This window comes from Salmo trutta, chromosome 4 (assembly GCF_901001165.1).
Source record: "Salmo trutta chromosome 4, fSalTru1.1, whole genome shotgun sequence".
NCBI lineage: Eukaryota > Metazoa > Chordata > Actinopteri > Salmoniformes > Salmonidae > Salmo > Salmo trutta.
In genome coordinates, this window is record NC_042960.1 from 33007180 (window position 1) to 33031877 (window position 24698).

At 41.5% G+C, this 24698-nt stretch overlaps 1 protein-coding gene across 2 annotated transcripts in view; it reads left to right on the plus strand.

The window, feature by feature from the left end:
• Positions 1–24698, plus strand: part of LOC115192252 (collagen alpha-1(XXIV) chain) — a 183011-nt gene that overhangs the window by 49141 nt on the left and 109172 nt on the right. For both annotated transcript variants that reach the window (XM_029750545.1, XM_029750544.1), the window contains exons 7-12: positions 11182–11235; positions 11909–11962; positions 21037–21081; positions 21704–21757; positions 22314–22358; positions 24537–24590. In XM_029750545.1, the coding sequence (XP_029606405.1) occupies positions 11182–11235; positions 11909–11962; positions 21037–21081; positions 21704–21757; positions 22314–22358; positions 24537–24590 (306 nt within the window). The remainder of the gene's footprint in view (positions 1–11181; positions 11236–11908; positions 11963–21036; positions 21082–21703; positions 21758–22313; positions 22359–24536; positions 24591–24698) is intronic.

The following is a 24698-nucleotide window of genomic DNA, read 5'->3' on the forward strand; positions in this document are numbered from 1 at the left end:
ACTGTTGTCTTGATTAAAGATGCAATTAAACTGGCCTTCTTTTGACTAGTTGAGTATCTGGAGCGTCAGCATTTGTGGGTTCGATTACAGGCTCAAAATGGCCAGAAACATAGACCTTTCTTCTGAAACTCGTCAGTCTACTCTTGTTCTGAGAAATGAAGGCTATTCCATGCGAGAAATTGCCAAGAAATGTAAGATCTTGTACAACACTGTATACTAATCCCTTCACAGAACAGTGCAAACTGGCCCTAACCAGAAAAGGAAGAGGAGTGGGAGGCCCCGGTGGACAACTGAGCAAGAGGACAAGTACAATAGAGTGTCTAGTTTGAGAAACAGTCCTCAACTGGCAGCTTCATTAAATAGTACCCGCAAAACACCAGTCTCAACGTCAACAGTGAAGAGGCGACTCAGGGATGCTGGCCTTCTTGGCAGAGTTCGTCTGTCCAGTGTCTGTTCTTTTGCCCATTTAATGTTTTATTTTTATTGGCGAGTCTGAGACATGTCTTTTTCTTTGCAACTCTGGACAGAGGAACAAAAGGTACCCAATTGTCATACTTGAGTAAAAGTAAAGATATCTTAATAGAAAATTACTCAAGTAATAGTGAAAGTCAATCAGGAAAATTCTACTTGAGTAAAAGTCTAAGTAAATGTAATTGCTAAAATCTACTTAAATTAAATCTACTTATATTAAGCAAACCAGACTGCACCATTTTCTTGTTTTTTATTTATTTATGGATAGTCATGGGCACTCCAACACAGTCATAATTTACAAACGAGTACTTTTGTGTGTCAGGAAAAATGTATGGAGTTAAAAGTACATCATTTTAAATTAGGAATGTAGGTAAGTAGAAGTAACATTTGTAAACAATATAATTAGTAAAGTACAGAAGTCATTTTTGGGGGGTAAGTAGTACTTTAAAGTATTTTTATTTAAGTACTTTACACCACTGCTATTTGCTATATATTTTTCAACTGTGCTGTTTCAAAAAAAGTTCTGAACCTTTCTATTCTCATAGGTTCTACAGATTGTAAATTAGCAAAAATATTTATCCATAAGGGTATTATTATATTATTGATCGATTGACTATGACTTTTCAAATCACCCAGCAGTGCTATTTGCAGAGTTAGCTTCAGGTAAATGTTGCAATTCTTCAGCCATTCCTGAACCTGCGACCAAATACATATGGACACTACCAAAACAAATGATTTAATAAATCAGTCTCTTGCAGCAAAATCTGCAGAGCTGGGATGCTTGTATCCTCATATATCAGAAGAAAAAAATATGTGCTGCCACACACCCAGAGATAATAATTTTGTGTAGAGGTGCTGACTAACGGCGTTTTTCACAATTCATGACATTTAATCCTAGTAAAAATTCCCTGTCTTAGGTCAGTTAGGATCCCCACTTTATTTTAAGAATGTGAAATGTCAGAATAATAGTAGAGAGAATGATTGATTTATTTCAGCTTTTATTTCTTTCATCACATTCCCAGTGGGTCAGAAGTTTACATACACTCAATTAGTATTTGGTAGCATTCCCTTTAAATTGTTTAACTTGGGTAAAACTCTTCCGGTAGCCTTCCACAAGCTTCCCGCAATAAGTTGGGTGAATTTTGGCCCATTCCTCTTGACAGAGCTGGTGAAACTGAGTGAGGTTTGTCGGCCTCCTTGCTTGCACCCGCTTTTTCAGTTCTGCCCACAAATTTTCTATGGGATTGAGGTCAGGGCTTTGTGATGGCCACTCCAATACCTTGACTTTGTTGTCCTTAAGCCATTTTGCCACAACTTTGGAAGTATGCTTGAGGTCATTGTCCATTTCGAAGACCCATTTGCGACCAAGCTTTAACTTCCTGACTGATGTCTTGAGATGTTGCTTCAATATATCCACATAATTTTCTTTCCTCATGATGCCATCTATTTTGTGAAGTGCACCAGTCCCTCCTGCAGCAAAGCACCCCCACAATATGATGCTGCCACCCCCGTGTTTCACGGTTGGGATGGTGTTCTTCGGCTTGCAAGCATCCCCCTTTTTCCTCCAAACATAACGATGGTCATTATGGCCAAACAGTTCTGTTTTTGTTTCATCAGACCAGAGGACATTTCTCCAAAAAGTATGATCTTTGGCCCCATATGCAGTTGCAAACCGTAGTCTGGCGGTTTTGGAGCAGTGGATTCTTCCTTGCTGAGCGGCCTTTCAGGTTATGTTGATATAGGACTCGATTTACTGTGGCTATAGATACTTTTGTACCTGTTTCCTCCAGCATCTTTACAAGGTCCTTTGCTGTTGTTCTGGGATTGATTTGCACTTTTGGCACCAAAGTACGTTCATCTCTAGGAGACAGAACACGTCTCCTTCCTGAGCGGTATGACGGCTGCGTGGTCCCATGGTGTTTATACTTGCGTACTATTGTTTGTACAGATGAACGTGGTAGCTTCAGGCGTTTAAAAATTGCTCCCAAGGATGAACCAGAATTGGGGAAGTCTACAATTTATTTTCTGAGGTCTTGGCTGATTTCTTTAGATTTTCCCATGATGTCAAGCAAAGAGGTACTGAGTTTGAAGGTAGGCCTTGAAATACATCCACAGGTACACCTCCAATTGACTCAAATGATGTCAATTAGCCTATCAGAAGCTTCTAAAGCCATGACATCATTTTCTGAAATGTTCCCAGCTGTTTAAAGGCACAGTCAACTTAGTGCATGTAAACTTCTGACCCACTGGAATTGTGATACAGTGAATTATAAGTGAAATAATCTGTCTGTAAACAATTGTTTGAAAAATGACTTGTGTCATGCACAAAGTAGATGTGCTAACCAACTTGCCAAAACTAGAGTTTGTTAACAAGAATTTTGTGGAGTGGTTGAAAAATAAGTTTTAATGACTCCAACCTAAGTGGATGTAAACTTCCGACTTCAACTGTATAAACTCCCAGTAATTTATTAGGTGATTTACCCAATAAATTACAGGGTGTTTATATAGGGCGTGTGCGACTCTCTTTATTTTCATAAGCTTATAGTGTATGCAAGATTGCAAGATTTTTGTATAATAATTTCAATTGAAAAACTCTTAATTTTTAATCTGTTTTGTCTATCAGTTCATAAACCATGTGCCATGAAATTGGTACATCAAAAATCTCTTCCCACTCTCCCTCTCTGCCAGGCTGCCCTTCATTACGCACACCTGTCACCATCATTACGTGTATCAGGGCTCACTGTACTCACCTGGACTCCTTCACTGTTGATTGCCCCAGCTATCGGTTTGTTCCTCCATTGGTTCCCCGTGTATTCATGTCCAGACGCTGTCCTGTTCCATGTCCATTGTTAATTAAATGTTCACTCCCTGTACTTGCTTCCCGTCTACCAGCGTTGATCCTTACAATTTTCTAATCTATGTGGCACAGCTGTCATTCTTTTGGTCCTTAAATTAAACTGGTTCACAATTTTCCTTAACCAATTTTGGTCTTTAATGCACGGCCGACAGACAAGTTCCTTACTTTCTCCCCCTTCCACTTTTGCGGTAATGTAATTTTGGGTAGAGCAGACATTTCCATATATTTTTGTTAGCCACATGTGTGACATAACTCCACCAGTCCTATTTATGATCTAATTTACAAAGATTATAAAAAAAAAATTCTCAATTAGTATATTTGAGTTTAACAGTAATATTATATTTATTTAATGTTGTATCTTACATTTTGATGGCCATAATAAATAGACATGCCGATAGTGGACAACCTTGTTTTACTTCTCAACAGTTTAATACTTTGAGAAGTAGCCATTATTTACTATTTTACACCTAGGATTACTATACATAACTTTGACCAATTGTATAAGAGATTCTCCAAAACTGAAATATTCCAGGCATTTATATATAAATTCCAGTTGTACTTTATCAAAGCCTTTTCAAAGTCAGCTATGAATACCAGGCCTGGTTTCCCAGATTTTTCATAGTGTTCTATTGTTTCCAGTACTTGTCTTATATTATCTCCAATGTTTCGTCTATGTAAAAAACCTGTCTGATTAGGATGTATAATATCCAAAAATACCTTTTTAATTCTATGCCCTATACATTTTGCTCAAATTTTTGCATCACAACACTGATGTGTAAGGGGCCTCCACATTTTTTTCAATGGACTGGATCTTTATATTTACCACTTGGGTCCTGTTTCAGTAATAATGAAATTAGACCTTCTTGTTGAGTAACTGATAATCTACCCTTTTTTTATATGAGTGGTTAAAACATGCTAATAACGGTCCTCTGAGTACATCAACAAAGGTTTGTTTTACCTCAACTGGTTTTCCATCCAGCCCTGGAGTTTTCCCAGACTTAAAGGCTTTAATTGCATCAAGACGTTCCTCCTCTGAAAGTGCCCATTTGGCAATGTCTGGTTGTCTTAACTCACCACGTCCACCACTAATAAGCTGAGCTTCTCAGTAATTTTTTCTTCGCCTCACACATTGCAAATAAAGTCCGTTTTTTTTTACATCCATTGCAAATTATAGTTCTTCAGTATTTGAAAAATCTTTCCAACAGTCACGGCCTCGATAATCACCAAGCCTCTGTGTGAATTAGTAAACTATCATGATCCGATGTTCCCATATATCCAGTGGAAACATCCTAAAAAACAGCTGTCTGTCCCGAGCTCACTGGCATGGGAAACTCTGAGAGCCTGGAATAGGATAGTTGATGCAATGTTGCAAGTGTGCTAGCAACAGCTTTGGGCCGATCAAGTTGATGATTTGATACAATGTTGCACTTCACTAGCAACAGATCAAGTCAAGACAGCTCGAAATGGAGGCAGACAGGCGGAGTAGAGAGATGAATATGATTGAAAGAACAGGAATTTTCATCAGGATATTTTCTACTGTATTTATTTCTCGGCTTTAGGCCTATGTATTTTACTTAGTTAACGATGGAAGTTATAGGCTTACTGCTGCATTGGCCTATTGGTTCTATGTGCTAATTTCTTTAGCCGCCAATGGACCACAGTGTATCAATGTGTCCTAATGGCAGAGGCTGGTGCTCTCGCCTTAAAATTCAACTAACTTTCAGATTTTTATAATTTTACTTCAGACTTTATGATTAACCATGTGACAATGATTTTGAGAAATGAAAACTTAATTATTGAAATGATAATGTGCATATATCATAACTTTCACTCAGATAGGTAGAAATGGTAGGATAAATTGTAAGCTTCCCCAAACTTGAAACTCACAAGCTGCTTATGGTCTTTACTATAACACCCGTAAAAAAAAAATGCAAATAGGCAAGCGCCTGCACACACAGGAGGTCATGTGAAAAAACTTGCCCGTCTATGGATATCAAAGGACCGTCCAACTGGTTCGTGCTGGTTCCTGCCATAAACGGTTTACTGTTTCATGTAGGGGGTATGTGATTGTTTTGTTCTTTACCTGAAAATGACGATTGTGAAACATTTTTCCAAGAATATTGTGTAACTGTATAAGTGGAAGAACACACCTGCTTCCCAGCCAGCCTTTCCCAAACCTCTGGAATCCTGATGGTTAGGGGTTTATTGCTGTTGGTTTGCCTCATATGGGAATTGTATTGTTCTTGTCCTATTCAATGGGAATATAGAGACGGGACAGGGAGACTCGTTTAATGTCTTACATGTGGTAATTGAGATAATTTCCTTATTTATTAGCAATTTAATTACTTTAATAGCTTAAATTGCTGTTCTTGTGTGACGTTCAAGATGGCCATCAATGTGGATGGATGCATTGTAGGCTCGTCACCTTTCTCATCTGTATCACGAGTCGTCATATAAACCATAAAAACAGCTGGAGTTTTTCAGACTCAGCTAGCTCTGACAGGGATGTGGGATGTGGGCTGTGCTGTGCAGACGGCTGTGGTGTGGTGGCTGTGGCAAGTTCGTTAACCTAACCTTGTCTGTGGTGAGAGTTGGTTGGGAGTTGGCACCAGACGCCCCTGTAGTTGGTGTGTAAGCTCCAATTCAAACCCTACCCATTCACAATTTGGAAGTGTAAACAAAAACATTATACAATTTCATTATGCTGCCCCTTGTCAATTTCACTATAATTCTGATGTGAAAATGGTATTTCTTTAAGTGGATAAGTGTAGGTTTCAAGTTGTTTGTGCATAGTTGGACAGAAAATTGTACTTTATGTAAATCTCCCTTACTGAAAAACCACATGATTGGAACAAATTAATGTGTGAATTTTCACATGTGAAAATGTTGTTTAGGAACATTACACATCACATGTGAAAACCAAAATGAGTCGTTATGATACACAGTGCTTTTAACAGTGTTTACAATTGACATATTTGACATACACTGCATTCGGAAAGTATTCAGACCCCTTCCCCCTTTCCACATTGTTGACTTAAAAAAAAACAAGGCTGTAATGTAACAATCTCGTCAATATACACACAATACCCCATAATGACAAAGTGCAAACAGGTTTTTAGACATTTGTGCACATAAAAAAATAAATCCTTATTTACATAAATATTCAGACCCTTTGCTATGAGACTCGAAATTGAGCTCAGCTGCATCCTGTTTCCATTGATCATCCTTGAGATGTTGAAACAACTTGATTGGAGTCCACTTGTGGTAAATTCAATTGATTGGACATGATTTGGAAAGGCACACATCTGTCTATATAAGGTCCCACAGTTGACAATGCACTTCAGAGGAAAAACCAAGCCATGAGGTGGAAGGAATTGTCCGTAGAGCTCCGAGACAGGATTGTGTCGAGGCACAGATCTGGGGAAGGGTAGCAAAAAATGTCTGCAGCTTTGAAGGTCCCCAAGGACAGTGTCCTCATTCTTAAATGGTAGAAGTTTGGAACCACCAAGACTCTTCCTAGAGCTGGCCGCCCGGCCAAACTGAGCAACCGGGGGAGAAGGACCTTGATCAGGGAGGTGACCAAGAACCCGATGGTCACTCTGACAGAGCTCCAGAATTCCTCTGCGGAGATGGGAGAATCTTCCAGAAGGACAACCATCTCTGCAGCACTCCACCAATCAGACCTTTATGGTAGAGTGGCTAAATGGAAGACACTCCTCAGTGAAAGGCACATGACAGCCTGCTTGGAGTTTGCCAAAAGGCACCTAAAGGACTTTCAGACCATGATAAACAAAATTCTCTGGTCTGGTGAAACCAAGATTGAACACTTTGGACTGAATGCCAAGCGTCACGTCTGGGGAAACCTGGCACCATACCTACGGTAAAGCATGGTGGTGGCAGCATCATGCTGTGGGGATGTTTTTTAGCGGTAGGGACTGGAAGACTAGTCAGGATCGAGGTAAAGATGAATGTAGCAAAGTACAGAGAGATCCTTGATGAAAACCTGCTCCAGAGCACTCAGGATCTCAGAGTGGGGCGACGGTTCACCTACCAACAAGTCAACGACCCTATGCACACAGCCAATGTCCTTGAGTGGCCCAGCCAGAGCCCGGACTTGCACCGAATTGAAAATATCTGGAGAAATCTGGAAATAGCTGTGCAGTGACGCTCCCCATCCAACCTGACAGAGCTTGAGAGGATCTGCAGAGAAGAATGGGAGAAACTCCCCAAATACAGGTGTGCCAAGCTTGTAGCGTCAAACTAAAGAAGACTGGAGGCTGTAATTGCTCTCGAAGGTGCTTCAACAAAGTACTGACTAAAGGGTCTGAATACTTATGTAAATGTTATAGTTCAGTTTCTTTATTTTTAATACTTTTGCAAAAAAATGTAAAACCTGTTTGTCATTATGGGGTATTGTGTGTAGATTTTTAAAACTTTTTTTAAACAATTTTAGAATATGGCTGTAACGTAACAAAATGTGCAAAAAGTCAAAGGGTCTGAATACTTTCCGAATGTGCTTTACATGACTACATTGTGTTTGTTTATTTATTTATACAGTAATTATTATTCAACATGTCGTCACCTGGGATTTTAACTCACAACCTCTTGGTTCACGGCATACCAATTTTTCCTTCTACACGACCACGCCTGTGTTGATAACTGATTTCACCTTTATTCTTACACTTGAGTTCAAAGTGAATCTCAGCTTTGCGAAAAATAAACTCAAGAAAAACTACCATATTTATCATAGTGTCATACCGGTCGTATTGAGGAGACCAAAACTCAGCGGGGATAGTGATCATCTTCCTTATTTACTAAATAAAGTGAACACTTAAACGAAAACAATAAACGACAACCAACAGTTCTGTAAGGTAACCCAACTATACAGAAAGCAACCACCCATAAAACACAAGTGAAACGAACACAACTAAATATGGCCTCCAATTAGAGACAACAACAATCAGCTGCCTCTAACTGGAGGTAATTTCCAAAAACCAACATAGAACTAGAATAAACATAGAAATATAAAACATAGAACAAAGCATCAAAACACCCAAAACAAACACCCCCTGCCATGCCCTGACCATACTACAATGACAAATAACCCCTTTTACTGGTCAGGACGTGACACATAGTGATTCAGGAGTAACAATGAAACAGAATAATATGCCCCACCAACATTAGACAACTATACAGAAAATCCTCAAATTGCAAAAATCTGTAAATGAAATCAATGAGAGAATGGTCAGATTAATTGATAAATAAAATATCAGTGCAGATGGCACTCTTTTGCTAACTGCAGATGTGTACCTTACTGCTAAAAGTTGCCCAGAATCAAGTCAATAATTGTGTGATTACACCAACGAAAAAGTTGCAGTTCTCAGGAACATTAACGCATTAACGCTCTCGGGATTTGAACTTTTAACCTTTTGGTCTGGAGTGCATTAAAGTTCAACTTTGGGCAAAAACACAAAAACAACGGCTTTAAACTGTATAACTTATCAATGCACCATCATACCAGTTTATGTAATGCTTAACTTTATAATTAATTAATATTTGGTTACAGAACTGCTATTTCTTACTGATCTCTACAGCTTCCCTTCAAAAAGGAATCCTTTGAAATGATGTCAACATATACTGGATAAGTTACTGGCTAGCTAACGTGGTACCCTTCCCCAGATCTGTGCCTCGACACTATCCTGTCTCGGAGCTCTACGGTCCATTCCTTCGACCTCATGGCTTGGTTTTTCCTCTGACATGCACTGTCAACTGTGGGACCTTATATAGATAGGATGTGTGCCTTTCCAAATCATGTCCAATCAATTGAATTTACCACAGGTGGACTCCAATCAAGTTGGAGAAACAGCTCAAGGATGATCAATGGAAACATGATGCACCTGAGCTCAATTTCGAGTCTCATCTGAATGCACTGTATTACACAAGATCATGTTTTCACATGTTCACATGTTGTCACGTGCAGTTTCATGTTAGCACATGTGGAAATGTTGCATCCCCATGTTGTCACATTTATTTCACATGAGATCATGTTTTCACACGTTATCACATTAACTTCACATAAAATCTCATGGATCACGTAAAATTCATGTGGTTTTTCCGTAAGGGCTTCCGGACCGCACACAGAGACAGCAATGTCCTGTTTTCCTCTCTGATTTGTCAGAAAGAGGGCTCAGAGATTGATGGATGTGTTCTGGTGTGCCCTTTGACCCTGTAGTGGACACCATGGGAGGCCAGCCATGGCCCTTGAGGCTTCCCCATTGGGTTCTTTTGAAACATCCTAAATCACTATAGCTAACACCACATACACACACAATGACTCATCCTCAGACCCACACTGGAGGCGGGGTCGGAGAGAGAGGAACTCTTTGTCTTTGTTTGTAAATTGTGTTGTGAAGTCTAAGGGATGAAGGGAAGAAACAGAGGGATGAGAATATAAAAAAACAAGCAGACCTGTGTCTCTCTGAGGTCCCTGGTTGATGTGCTGAAAGCTGAAAAGCTTCAGTTTGACGGTTATTTGAGCGCAGCATGAAATGTTATGACCAATGGCTAGTGGGATCTGATAGAGGCTTTAAATGAACGCCATGCACTGTTGACATTTTTCAAACAGAGAAGAGAAGAAGAGAAGGAATCAAGGTTTCACTGCCAGTAACTCCTGCTGCGATACAACACACACACACACACACACACACACACACACACACACACACACACACACACACACACACACACACACACACACACACACACACACCCCTTCCTGCCCTTAACAGATGAATGCTTGAATGGGCTGTCAGTCAAAACCAGTGAAATGTAATGCTCAAACCCCCGGAGAGAAATACTTGTTGAGAGCAGGTAATCAGTAGTGATGAACAGGTATTGTAGTATATGCCTCTGAGGTGTCACCTGTACTCGGGCAGAGCATCCCTTGACCAGACTAGAGGACCCAGAGTCTAAACATGCACTTCTGTTAAGAGGGTAAATAAAACAATGGCTTAACATTTGTCTCAGGCCCCGAAAATGTGGATTGTGTGTAATTTCGTGTTTAGGCGTACTGAAGTAAGAGTACTCAATGGCCTGGGAAATGTTTGGACTTTCATTGAGTGGAGGGTATAGAATAAACTTGAATTACTGTGACATGTTGTGGTTAAAAAGGGGAAAGTAGGTGTCTACAATGCAGTCATCCTTTTGTAGCATTCTGTCCCTTTGTTAGTGTGTGTACGTTTCCACTGTCTGTATAGGGGTCCTGTGTGGCTCAGTTGGTAGAGCATGGTGTTTGCAACACCAGGGTTGTGGGTTTGATTCCCACTGGGGACCAGTACGGGGAAAAAAATGTATGAAATGTATGCATTCACTACTGTAAGTTGCTCTGGATAAGAGTGTCTGCTAAGATAAAAATGTATCTCCTCAGCTCTGGGGTGGGTTTGTAACTCAAGAGAAGCTTAGGACCCATCCCCACCAATCACAGTTGTCAATAACTTAGTCAGGTCTCCAGTCATTGGCTGAGACTTGAAAGACGCTTTGCAGAAAGCCATGTCAACCTTAACGGAGGAACAGCGCAGATCATTCAGTCATAAAGGAGATAAGAAGTGGTGTCTGTAAGTCACTCACACATCACCCCTGAAGCCACTGAGGAGTTTAGTTTGTTCGGAAATCTTTCCCATCACTTTGTTGTTATTGGAAAAGACGGTACTGTTGAATCGGGTGGCGAACTTCGCCACAGTAAAGAGCAGCACAGATATTTATTTTTTTACCTTTGCACTTTGATATTCCCTGTATGTAGTGGAGGTTCTGGCTGCTATAAATAAGTGCTGACCCTGACTCTCTGTCACTGTCAGGGCTCTAAGGGCGATCCAGGACTGTCCCCAGGTCAGGCCCCCCCAGGAGACAAGGTAAAGAATGATCTGACCTAGTCTAGTCTGGCCAGCAGGCAGGCAGACAGACAGACAGACAGACAGAATGGCTTTCTCTCTCTGTTTCTCTCTCTGTTTCTCTGTTTCTCAACATCTAACTGTCCCTCAATCCCTCGCTACTGGTTTTTCTGTCTGCTTTCCATCTTCTGCTCTCACTCTCAATCTCTTGCCTCTCCTTATTCTCCCCTTCAAAAACCAGTACTTCACTCATCCACTCTGGCCCCATATCTTCACTTTAGCAACATCTGTTCCCTTTTTTATTTACTCCACAACTACACGTTTAGAGGTTTTCTAACCCTTCGTTCTGACCGGTATTTCCTCCTCTCCTCTCTCACTCTCTCAATTCATGCCAACTTCCTTGTATCATTCTCTTCATCTCTAATCATATCCTGTACTCCTCTGATATTTATCTTCTGATATCTTAGTGTCTCTCTCTGTAAAGCTTTGGCACAGTTGCTACCTATTATCAGTCAGTGATATTTCTCTTGGCCTGTGTTCTAACCATTTCCAGCTGCAGCTCCCTGTTTCGTCTCATTTAATATCTGCCTTCTAATCCTTATCCGATATCTCTTAATAGTTACAGTTCATTGACTTGCTAATAACTTGTTGGATCAAGTCTAACGTTGTCATGGTTTTCTCCTTTTGTTCCCAGGGTGACAGAGGTCCACAAGGCCTTCCAGGTCCAGATGGGTTTGCAGGTCCAACGGTAAGAGTTTAACGGTTATAACATCGGGGCTTTTTTTAACCTCTGGCTGTGACATACTGTAAGCATATTATCTAAAGCAACTGTCATTCCATTGGCTCTTTGAAGGCATAAATGATGAGAACTGACCGTGATCCAATTAGATTATCAGATTGTAATTTAATGAGTTCCCTGCATGAGCTTCTGTTCTGAATCTGAGCTATTTCCGCTCGCCTTACACATGATGTTCCCGCTGTATAAACTTCATAAGTATTAGCCACACCTTAAGCAGAGGCCTCCAGTGGGTTGTGGCTGTGTTCAGGAATCAGGATAATGTTACCATTCACAGAGAGGGTCTGTCTCTCAGACAGGGGCCGGGGAGCTCCTAGTCCTAAACCACCTCAGCCCACCCTGCTGTCGCTCCATAGGGCTGGACACACACGCACACATATACACACGCACGCATGCACACACACTCGCGTGCGTCGCCCCGGGACCCGTCTGCGGCCGGGCTCCGGGACTCCTTGCCTGAATCTTTAAGAGTAAAGGCATTCTGAGGGAGGTTATGGCCCCTGATGACAGGCACACCATCCGATGCCTCTTCAAAAGAGAAAATGGCATGAGGAGAAAGAGGAAGCAGAGAAGGAAACCAATTAAATTCATACATCAGCACGCACAGCTCGCACAACTCTCCTCAGGTTAGTCTCAGAGATGAGAGCCCTTATCTGTCTCAACATGCAGCAGCTGGCTGTGGACTGCTACTTTAAGCCGCTAGCCCTCCTCTGTCTGTCCCTCAGACCTGGGTTCAAATATTATCCTTTCAAATAATGTAGCTGTGCTTGATAGAGCTTGCCTGTTGCATGGAACCAATAGAAAACTCCAGGCAGGCTAAAGCGAACACTCAGTATATTTGAAAGATTTCAAATAGTATTTGTACCCAGGTCTGATCTCCAAAGGTTGGCCTTTACCTTGCCTCCCAGGAGGACACAGACCAATGTTTGCAGTAGCTGAACCTAATACCCAGGCCATCAACTGTGCCCTGGGAAGGTATTTTCAGAGGAAATGACTTCAGCCTAAGCCCCTTACCCCCGAGTAGGCTTTTTATTGAGTGTGAAGGTTCCTGTGTCACAACCTAGGAAACGGTGGAGGAGAGGAGCTACACGGAAACGCAGGCCTGTTAAAAAGGTTCGCTCTACTGTCCCCCCAAAATATGAGTAAGCTAACCTACTTTTAGCAACAACATTGTTGTTGTTATGGCCGTCAATGACAAATTATAAAGTTGAAGATAAAAACAACAGGGTTTTAAATGAACTAAAAACTCAGTTGCATTACAGTTAGAAGGATTTGTTGTTTGTTAAAAGCTTAGGATACTCTTTGATTGTACTACTGGTCTGCCCAATTCCGCAACATGCTAACATGGATCACAAACAGACAAGACTCAATGTGGATTCAGATAGAAGCCCAATCCTGTGGTTCATTGCCTCTAAGATCAATTATATTCATTAATAACTTTATTGAAGTGGGCAACATAGGCAAAACCTTTGTGATTTACAGCACCCTACTAGCATGGAGGGACTGTAAGAAATACCTGGGCATTTCCTCCCAAATATGTTCTCACTCGCCTATAGTATGCAACCCAGACTTGCCAAAAGCCCTGAGTGATGCCATCTTTAATATTTGGCATACTCTAGCGATCAGGACCTTTTCAGACCTGTTTCATCAGAAAACCACTATACTGAAATCCTTTCAAGTGAATTCAATGTGCCAAGATCCATAAAAAAAAATAAAAAAATCTACAAATTAGGCACGTCATTTCCTCATTTACTTTCAATGGGAGGTTTAGAGCTCAGCTGAATGAAATTGAGTCCCTTCTTGCTACAGCACAATCCATTAAAGGTAAAATCTCCTATATCTATAGACTCCTTTCTGAGAAAGGGGGTTCCTCCTTTACTCCTTTGAAAGTAATCTGGGAAAAGGACCTTTGTCTGACTATCAGTGATAAGTTATGGGCGGATGTTTGCGACAGGGTATACTGCTCCTCTACTAATGTAAACATGAAAGAATCTAATTACATTTTTTTTTACTAATTGTATTACACCCCAGTGAGACTCCATAGAATGAATACATACATTTCTCCTGACTGTAAAAGGTGTACCTCTGAAAGTGGAACCTATATGCATGTGTTTTGGAGTTGTAGAGAGATTACCAGATTTTGGCACTCTATACATACTGTGGCACAGAAAATACTAGATGTACAGTTTGATATGACCCCATGTATCTATCTTCTTAATGCCCAGCAGGACTTTGTTCTTGATCATGACAGAGAAAACTTGTTTATGACTATCACATACTTTGCTAAGAAATGTATTCTTCTATTGTGGGCTTCCAATACTTCTCCTACGTTTAAAATGTGGATTGACCAGATTGTTGACTTTCTTTCTCTTGGAAAGCTCACTTATGACCTCTGCAAGAGACAGCCCAAGTTTGATAGACTCTGGTCTCCACTCCTCAACTATATTTCAAATGGACAGAGTAAATGGGGTGATTAGGGAAATGGACAGATACATGTTGTGTAAGGTGCTGTTATTACTAATTCTTTGCTTGTCGTCTCAGCTAAGGCTGGAAATAGCTAATAGGAACGCTGATAGTGCTGCTGAAGGTTTGTTTGTTTTGTTTTATATTTTATTTTCTTATATTATTTATGTCTGCCACATCCGTGAATGTGGAATGTGTTTTGTTGGTTGATTGAAAACTTAATAAAACTTTAAAAGCTGAGGATAAGCACTAGTTTACCTAAATTCAGGATCTGGCTGTAATACAAAGACAGGATTATAAACAAGCCGTCTAGGCTTTGAATGAAATATCTCATTTTTATTGAACCGTTTTTACATTTTATATTAAATTATTATTTCGGATTTCCCTCGTAATCCAGTTGTTTTCTGCTTTAGATGTTTCTCATCATGTTTTATGGTAAAGACGAGGAGTACTCAGTTTCATGAATCATCCAACAAGTTCATTTGTGTTTACGCTCATGGAATGTATCCTGGTTTGACTCTATCGGAGTTAACTGTCATAAGACCTCTTTGGGCTACAGTGTCAAGGAATACTGACCAAGCTCAGTCACTTGTATTATACATTCAACTGACCTACATTTAGACACAGTTTAGCATCAACTGTTCATTTATTTGACATCTGAAAGTTTTCTGACCAGTACAAGACCTTTCTTGACACTATCAAGTATGGTTGAATGGTGGGAACCCGGTTACCGAGATTTACAAAGATTTACCACCCACAACCACTCCCTTTTCCTGAGATAAATACTGCGAGAAACCTGTAAATGATAATTCATTATTTATATCAACAGCATGACGCTAAATGGAACTGTTCAATTATATGCAATGTCTATATCTGGTTTCTCTAAGGCCTTCTTTCTGCTCTCTGCATCATCAATCATCAACGCTCATGTTTGGGACAGACAGTCCATCTCAGTATAGAGCGCAGTTCACAATGCATGTAGACCTATCATCTCATCATGGTAACTTTTTTTCTTGTGACAGGTAGGCCTACATTTGCTGCAGCATAGCCTATGCTACAGTAATATAAGGACTGAATGTGTGTCTAATTTACACATCTCCGTCTGTCTTTCGGGGGTCACCATATTGTTAAATGTAAAGATAGATTTTTTTATTGCAGCTTAAGAGTTTTAAAACAGCCTATCACTTGAATATTGTTGCTTTAAATCAGAGCACGCACGAGCAGTCTGTCTCTACATCAATTCCATTCAAATTGCATCCAAAATAGATTATCCTGTTCAAGATATTCTAGCCTACCTCTTTCAGGTAATACATTGAATGCAGTATTAGCCTTATAGACTGTCTCTTGCGCAATACACACTCACCTGTGCTCAGCTGCCCTCTCTCCCCAAAAAAACGCTCCTGTCACGCTCTGACCTTAGAGATCCTTTTAATTCTCTATTTGGTTAGTTCAGGGTGTGACTAGGGTGGGCAATCTAGGTTTTCTATTTCTTTGTAGGCCGAGTATGGTTCCCAATCAGAGGCAGCTGTCTATCATTGTCTCTGATTGGGGATCATACTTAGGCAGCCTTTTTCCCTCAGTTTGTGGGATCTTGATTTTGTATAGCTGCTGTGAAGCCTGCAGAACTTTACGTTCGTTTTGTATTTTCTTTGTTTTGTTGGTGTTCATTTTAATAAAGGTAAAATGTTCGCTTACCACGCTGCACCTTGGTCTAATCTTTACAACGAGCGTAACAGCTCCTTAGCCCTTGGAGACCCATGCAGGAAATTAAGACTAGAATAGTTTGCTGGACATTGTTTTTTTTCTTTCATTTCTTATACCAATAGTCTATTCGAAGAGGGAAGCAAGCTCTTGTTTACTGTGATTGCGGTAGGCTATAGCAGTTATTTATTCAGACCCATAACCGTTCAATCTACGTGAAGAGAAGTGAAAGCCATTTGCATCTAATTCTAGTCCTATATTATTTAAGCATGTCATTAGAATAATGAAGATAAGGAAAACAAAACTTATTTAATTTAGCCTAACTGTTAAAAAAGCGAGGAAGGAATGATTCAACAATAGAGATAGAAAGAGGAGGTAGGTAAAATAACACTAGGGGAAATATTATGAAAGGTATATATGTGTCAGCCTACTAATTATACAAATAGGCCCTATTATATTTCAAAATCAAATTCGCTAGCCTATACATGTTGTTATGTGTACGCTGGGAGTTGGGAAGTAAGTACAGGGAGTGCAAATGTAATAATAAATAGAACATAGTACAAACCAAGAAACACGATCAGCGTACAGACATGAAACAGAAACAGAGTCAATAACGCCTGGGGAAAGAACCAAAGGGAGTGACGGATATAGGGAAGGTAATCAGGAAGATGATGGAGTCCAGGAGTCTCATGAGGCGCAGGTGCGCGTAACGATGGTGGCAGGTGTGCGTAATGATGAATAAACTGGCGATGTCGAGCGCCGGAGAGGGGGAGCAGGGTTAGATGTGACGGTACCCCATCCCTGATGCGCTGCTCCAGCCGCAGAAGAGGGGCAGTCCTGAGGACCAGGAGCGGGCCGTTCGCTTCTGCTGAGGCGCGGGAACCTGTAGAGCCAGCTGAGGCACAGGAACCTGTAGAGCCGGCCGAGGCACAGAACCTGTAGAGCCGGCCGAGGCGCGGGAACCTGTAGAGCCGGCCGAGGCGCGGGAACCTGTAGAGCCGGCCGAGGCGCGGGAACCTGTAGAGCCGGCCGAGGCGCGGGAACCTGTAGAGCCGGCCGAGGCGCGGGAACCTGTAGAGCCGGCCGAGGCGCGGGAACCTGTAGAGCCGGCCGAGGCGCGGGAACCTGTAGAGCCGGCCGAGGCGCGGGAACCTGTAGAGCCGGCCGAGGCGCGGGAACCTGTAGAGCCGGCTGAGGCGCGGGAACCTGTAGAGCCGGCCGAGGCATGGGAACCTGTAGAGCCGGCCAAGGCTTGGGAGCCTGTCGCGCCAGCTAAGGCATGGAAGCCTGACGAGCCAGCTGAGGCATCCCCGGTTGCTTCGGCAGCGGCACTTGGACCCGACGTCACCAGTAAATCCCTGTTGCTTCCCTTTGGTGAGGTGTGATTCTGTTTCTGTGTTATATGTCTGTACGCTACTCGTGTTTCTTGTTTTGTTCCATGTTTCATTTATTATTAAATTCACTCCCTGTACTTGCTTCCCGACTCCTAGCGTACACGTTACACATGTAACTTTGTAGGCTGCAGGTGCTGCACCAGAATCGCATGTTCTCTTAGCTTTATCATGGTTTGAACGAGGTGCGTAATTCCATTCCATATAATACAGTATAATACATTACGGTACAGTAATACAGTTCACACTCAAAAAGATTAGCCTACTGGAGCTTGTTTCATTTATTTAGCCAAGAGAGCATATATATCTACATCTATGTTTTTGGGGGGGTTTGTCTGTCGTGCGTAATGTGCAGTAGCCTATAAACCTATATCATGCAGTGCCTTCGTAAAGTATTCAGACCCCTTGAATTTGTCCATGTTATGTTACAGCCTTATTCTAAAAAGTATTTCATGTAGGGCTCATGAAATGTATTTCATGTATGTCTCATCAGGCTCAGGTTTCATCAGGTTCAGGTATCAGATATCATCAGGCTCAGATATCATCAGGCTTGAATTTCTGATCAAAGCTTTAATCAAATACAGACAGACCTATTTATATGCTTTATATGCTTTTGAAGGACAGTTCCTGTTTTGGCAGGAAATACTGGGTTACCTGGGAGTAAAGTGATTTGTTCTCGGGTTGGAACATTTGTAAAATACGGGAAAATATCCAACCCTTCGAATCAAGGATTACTGACTAAGCATATTCACTTAATTATACAGTACATTCGACTGGCCTCACATTAAAGTGATGTCAGTATAGCATCAACTGTTATTTCATTGGACATCTGTTTTCTAGCTAGTCATGGTAAAATTGTGAAATGTTTGTCCTTGTATGACTGTCTTTATGAAATGTGATGATATTTGAAGTAAACCAGATCTAAGTATGAAGACCAAAGTATGAAAAATGACTGTTACTTCTCCATTGATAAAGTTTGATCATAAAGTTACTGGTCCCCCTCTCCTGTGTCAAACACTTGGGTTCCTTATTAAGGGGACAAGGTGGCATCCCCTTAACGCTCATTTTAATACACCAATAGTAACATGATATTCTCTTACCTAATTTAAATAAATACCGCCTTGGAACCAACATTGGAGAAGGCGTGTTTGCAGAGGGGCGTGGTTTATATAGCTAGATAGCTACTCTACTGGTGCCAAAATTTGACTGTAGGGTGTCAGAAAATATAATTACAAGTTTACCCTATTCATCAATGGCTAAGATACTATATGCTTTCATCTGTGTCTGGTGTTAGCTACCGTAGTTACTGACTACTTAGGTCTTCAGCCAGCATAGAACAAAAGGGGGAAAAGGGGTGTTCAAAACTCAGATGCAGCTGTCAAGTCAACACATCTGTCAGTGCTGCTGTGCATCACAAGAGACATCATTGATGCAATTTCAATATTCAAGTTGCTTTGTGTTAGTGATGCGGAACAAAGCTCCCTGAAGCGTTGACGCTTTCCAGCCAATTGGGTTGAAAATAGGTTCATTAGCCGAGGCTTTGAACATAAGTGTACACTAGTGGCACCTGCTGGTCAAAATAATTTAGAGCAACCAAATGATGAAAGATTATGTCCCACACGCTGTAGCGCATGCGCGGAGTAACCTTTTTGTCTTCTACCAAACCAATACCAAAACAATCAGGTGGTTGTTCGACGAAACAAAGCTTCGGACTTCATTGATCATGTCCTACTGATAAAGTGGTACAGCCATCGGTACACTGCTTTGAAGCAAACTGCTTAAAGATTTTGACGCATACCTCGGAGCTCCGGTATCAAATGTAACATCCATACTTTGGGTATCACCAAATTTGCTAAAGATGATTTTACTGCAATACTGCTCATTGCATCCAAGTTGTTTGACATAAGCTTTTCAAAGAGCTGTCAGTCAAGGTGAGCTCATGAATATACAGTGCTTTCGGGAAGAATTCAGACCCCTTGACGTTTTCCACATTTTGTTACGTTACAGCCTTATTCTATAATTTATTAAATAAATGTTTTTCCTCAATCTACACACAATACTCCGTAATGACAAAGCGAAAACAGTTTATTAAAATGTTTTGCAAATGTATTAAAAAAAAAAAAAAAAGGATTTACGTAAGTATTCAGACCCTTTGCTATGAGACTCGAAATTGAGCTCAGGTGCATCCTGTTTCCATTGATCATCCTTGAGATGTTTCTACAACTTGATTGGAGTCCACCTGTGGTAAATTCAATTGATTGGACATTATTTGGAAAGGCACACATCCTGTCTATATAAGGTCCCACAGTTGACAGTGCATGTCAGAGCCAAGCCATGAGGTCATAGAAATTGTCTGTAGAGCTGGGGAAGGCTAACAAAAAAAAATCTACAGCATTGAAGGTCCCCAAGACTCTTCCTAGAGCTGGCCGCCCGGCCAAACTGAGCAATTCGGGAAGAAGGGCCTTGGTCAGGGAGGTGACCAAGAATCCGATGGTCACTCTGACAGAGCTCCAGAGTTCCTCTGTGGAGATTGGAGAACCTTCCAGAAGGACAACCATCTCTGCAGCACTCAACCAATCAGGCCTTTATGGTAGAGTGGCCAGATGGAAGCCACTCCTCAGTAAAGGGGACATGAATGCCCTCTTTGAGTTTTCTAAAAGGCACCTAAAGGACTCAGACCATGAGAAACAAGATTCTCTGGTCTGATGAAACCAAGATTTAACTATTTGGCCTGAATGCCAAGCATCACGTCTGGAGGAAACCTGGCACCATCTCTACGGTGAAGCCTGGTGGAGGCAGCATCATGCTGGGGGGATTTTATTCAGCAGTGGAGACTGGGAGACTAGTCAGGATCGAGGGAAAGATGAATGGAGCAAAGTACAAGGAGATCCTCAGACTGGGGCAAAGGTTCTCCCTTCCAACAGGACAACAACCCTAAGCACACAGCCAAGAACTCAGTCAGTCAGGGGCCCTGTATTGGGAATTCAGAACCAATCTGATAGTGGTACAGTAGATGCCTAGTCTGCATTAGGTGTTAGGGATGTGCATCTTTCCCTTTCAAGACGATTTGACATGTATCTAGACACATGGGCTCAGGAAAAATCTGTTTTAGTTACAGGAAAAATCAGTTTCAGTTTGAAATGATTCGGTGCGATTCAGTTTCACTAGAGAACAAATCGATTTAATTTGGTTCGATGCGATACGATGCATTAACATTTGTTGTGTAAACACATTCATTATTCCATTCTTAATTAAATTCTGCTGCTGATGGAGCTCATGAGCTGGGCACATCTCTGAGCTGGCTCTGTCTGAGCTGACGTGTGTGTGTGTGTGTGTGTGTGTGCGCGTGTGTGTAAATGATGTATGACTATGGTGTATGTACTATGTAGGCAACTGAGCTGAGCCATAAGAGAGAGCAGGTGATATTCTCCTCTCAGTCTCATTTAAGATGTTTTCTTTCTCTACCTGCAGGGTCCTAAGGGCTATCCAGGGCCACAAGGACAGCCTGGAGAACAGGTGAGTCGTTAGTGTTCATTGGGTCAAACTTGTCCCTTTTTATTTTAGAAAAAGACTAGGTCACTGATCTCATTATGGACCATTTTTGGGCTAGAGCATGACACACACACACACACACACACACAGAGAGAGAGAAAGAGTCAGGCAGCTGTAGCCTGGAAGTCATTTGGTATAGTCACTCTTCAGCTGTCTCTGTATTGTCACCAATCCCTCAGCCACTCAAGAAGCTAACAATTAACATGTTTCCCCTTTCCACACAAATGTCCTAAAACGTTGCGTGCACTCACGCAGCACACTTACAAAGTAAATGAAGGTGTTGAGATGACTTCAGCACCAGGTGCCACTCTGTGCCCCAAGGTGATTGTTCAGGCTGGAACTGGAAGGGGAGGAGCCAGAGAGAGAGAGAGAGTGTGTGTGTTCTGCTACAGTCTGGCTGTACTCACTGTCTTACTGGAAGCACAGAGGAGGGGAGGGGGATGGGTGAGGGCAAACAGTGCCTGTTTTATTCCTGAGTTGGCAGCATTGGCGAGGGCCAATGTTTATCTTCTTTCATCCCTCTCTTTTCTCTCTCTCCATCTCTCTCTCTCTTTGTCTCTTTCTCCCCCCCCCCCCCCCTCTGCAGGGCATACCGGGACTCCCAGGAGTGACTGGGGATGCAGGTTACCCTGGCAGGCAGGTGCAGTGAATATGCTCCAGATTCCTCCATCCGTCCTCTCGGCTTGATTACATTGCACAGAGTTCCACATCACTTCCTGTGTGCTATCATATTGCTGTACTCAAAAATGCACATCATGTCCACCTGTCTCTCCCCAAACTACAGTAGTGACATACTCCTCATTCTCTTTAGTGAAAAAAACTGTCAACTAGTGACCTTTTTGCTTGAAATTTTTATTCAAATAGCTAACACTTGACTCCTTATCATTTTGATTTCAACTATATATTGAATAACAATTATTTTGAAGAAAGGTGTTGTATAAGTATAATAGACGACGAATCTTTGAACTAAACGTTTGTGCACAACAATGATAACAAGGAAGTGTAATGTAGCTGAGAGTATGACTGGCATGTTTCCTCATTCCTTTTTACTCCTTAAACAATTAGTCTATGCAATCAAATTATTCATTCCCTACATGTCTAAAATGTACAATTTAGTGTTTTATGTGTGGAAGTGTATTGTGTAGCAGACAGTCTCTCTTCACTGTATTGTGTGATGCTGCTCTCCTTTGTTGCAGGGTTTGGCTGGGCCAGAAGGTAACCCAGGTCCTAAAGGTGTACGTGTAAGTACAGCTCCCTACTACCCTCCCCTCCACTTTACTCGGCTCTATTAGAAGGAATAGTTAATTTCCTGAAGGGATTACCTGTCTGCTCCACCGGGAACGGCTGATCTATTAGAGGGCCTGTATTGTGTTAACAAGGTGCTGGCTCCCACTGCAGCAGATTCCTCTGGGAGCAGGTCTGGGATCTGTTTTCGCTCAGTCGAGCTTCTGCTCTGTTGCGAGAGCAGCTCATTCCTTTCCCCAGGAAGCACAGGCGTGCTCTCCCTCCGCTAGAGAACAGAGGGAGGGAAAAGAGCATGGGCTGGAGCATAGATAGAAAGGTTGGGAGGAGGGTATGAAGAGGTAGGTAAATTAAAAGTTTTAAAAAAAGGTATAAGGAGAGTCCCTCAGTTTGTCATTTTTGTTTATGCCAACATGATGTCAGAGACAGAATGACATATCAGCCTATTAGGGAAAACTACAGGGCTCAATGAGTTTGAGGACATCTCTAGTAGTTTTCCATTGCTGAAGAATAGAGAGAGAGAGAGAGAGAGAGAGAGAGAGAGAGAGAGACTTGCAATCCATGTTGTATTATGTTTAAGTGAAGGAAGAAACCAAAACATAGCAGATAAGCCACCAGTCCGCCACTATCCCACACTGCTGTCTGCTCTTATTATAGAAGTCTCCTGTCCCCCACACTGGACGAGACTCTGCGTCTTCAAGTGTCCACTCCTCTCCCTTTTAGCTAGTCAGGATAAAAGCGAAAGCTTGCCTTCCATATTTCCCTCTCATTTTAGTGGTGATTTGTGAGGTAATGGTGATGAGGCGTTATTTGCTATCGCCAGATGAGTATTATGTTCCATACTGATGAAATATGGACATGCCTGATCTCCTCTCTCTGAAGTGGTCAGCAGATCGTAGCCTGTCAGCAAAGAGGGATGAGTAATTATGAATGTAAATGTTTTGAAAGATGCACCGCTAGTTACTTGGAAAAGTGGAAAAATGGCCGCATGTAACTTTTCTTCTCTCGGGTGGTCAGCAGCTCTTAGCCTGTCAGCTAAGAAACATATTTTTTAAGGTTGCACCGCATGTTACTTTTCAATCGAGCATGGATAATTGGCCACTTGAAACGTTTCTATTTGGCTCTTAGCCTGTCAGCTAAGACAGTTTTTTCCATAGATGTAACTTTTCTAGTGAGCAGCGTGGATACAGGACCAGTTGACCTGCTTCCCTAGCCATGCATTTTTACATTTTTGTATTTAACCTTTATTTATCTAGGCAAGTCAGTTAAGAACAAATTCTTATGTACAATGACGGCCTACCAAAAGGGACGGGTCAGGGATGAAAAAAAAATAATATATATATATATATATATATATATATATATATATATATATATATATATATGACATATGTGAACATGCCAGCACTAGAGTAGGGGTATATCATCATCACTGATCTCTGATCTGGCTACAATCAAGACCGCTACATACGTTTACATACCTGACACGCAGGATTCCCAGAACTCAGTGAGTTCAGAGACACTATTGCTTTGATGGGCTTAAGATAAACCTGTTCAGGTATTCAACAGTCTGCTAGATGTCACAGTGGTTTATCTGTATCAAATCAAATTGTATTTGTCACATGTGCCGAATACAACAGGTGTAGACCTTACTGTGAAATGCTTACTTGCAAGCGCTTAACCAACAATGCGGTTAAAAAAAATAGAGTTAAGAATGTATTTACTAAATAAACGAAAGTAAAAAAATTGAATCAAAAGTAACGCAATGAAATAACAATAACGAAGCTATATACAGAGGGTACCGGTACCGAGTCAATGTGCGGGGGTACAGGTTAGAAATGTATGTACTATACCATCAGAGAGATATGATGATTTATCTCTATGCGTATACTGTACTGTGGGTCCAACAGCATGCCTGTTCAACTTCCATTGTCTGAGGGTGACTGATGAATCTTCATTTCAGTAATGCCCCGCTGTCTTATCCATCAGTAGACAACATAAAGATATGTTGTTCTGTACAATCTGTCCAAATGATGTCTTCCTTAGATGTTGATGGTGGTTTTAAGACTTTATTACGTGGTCGTACACGCTCATGACAAGTCTTACTTTGCATTATACCTCCAGGCAAAGTGTTACAAACTGGTTCAGATGTACTGTATGTGTGCTTTGGTTTTCAGGGTTTCATTGGGCCTCCTGGTATAGCTGGTTCAGCCGGGCAGGAAGGGGAGAGAGTAAGTGTCACCTTGATTTATGCAGCATGTGCACCTAATTAAGTGTCTGTCAGGTAGGAGACATTGTCCTCTTTGTTTGCAATAGGTGTAGGATATAACCAAGTCTAC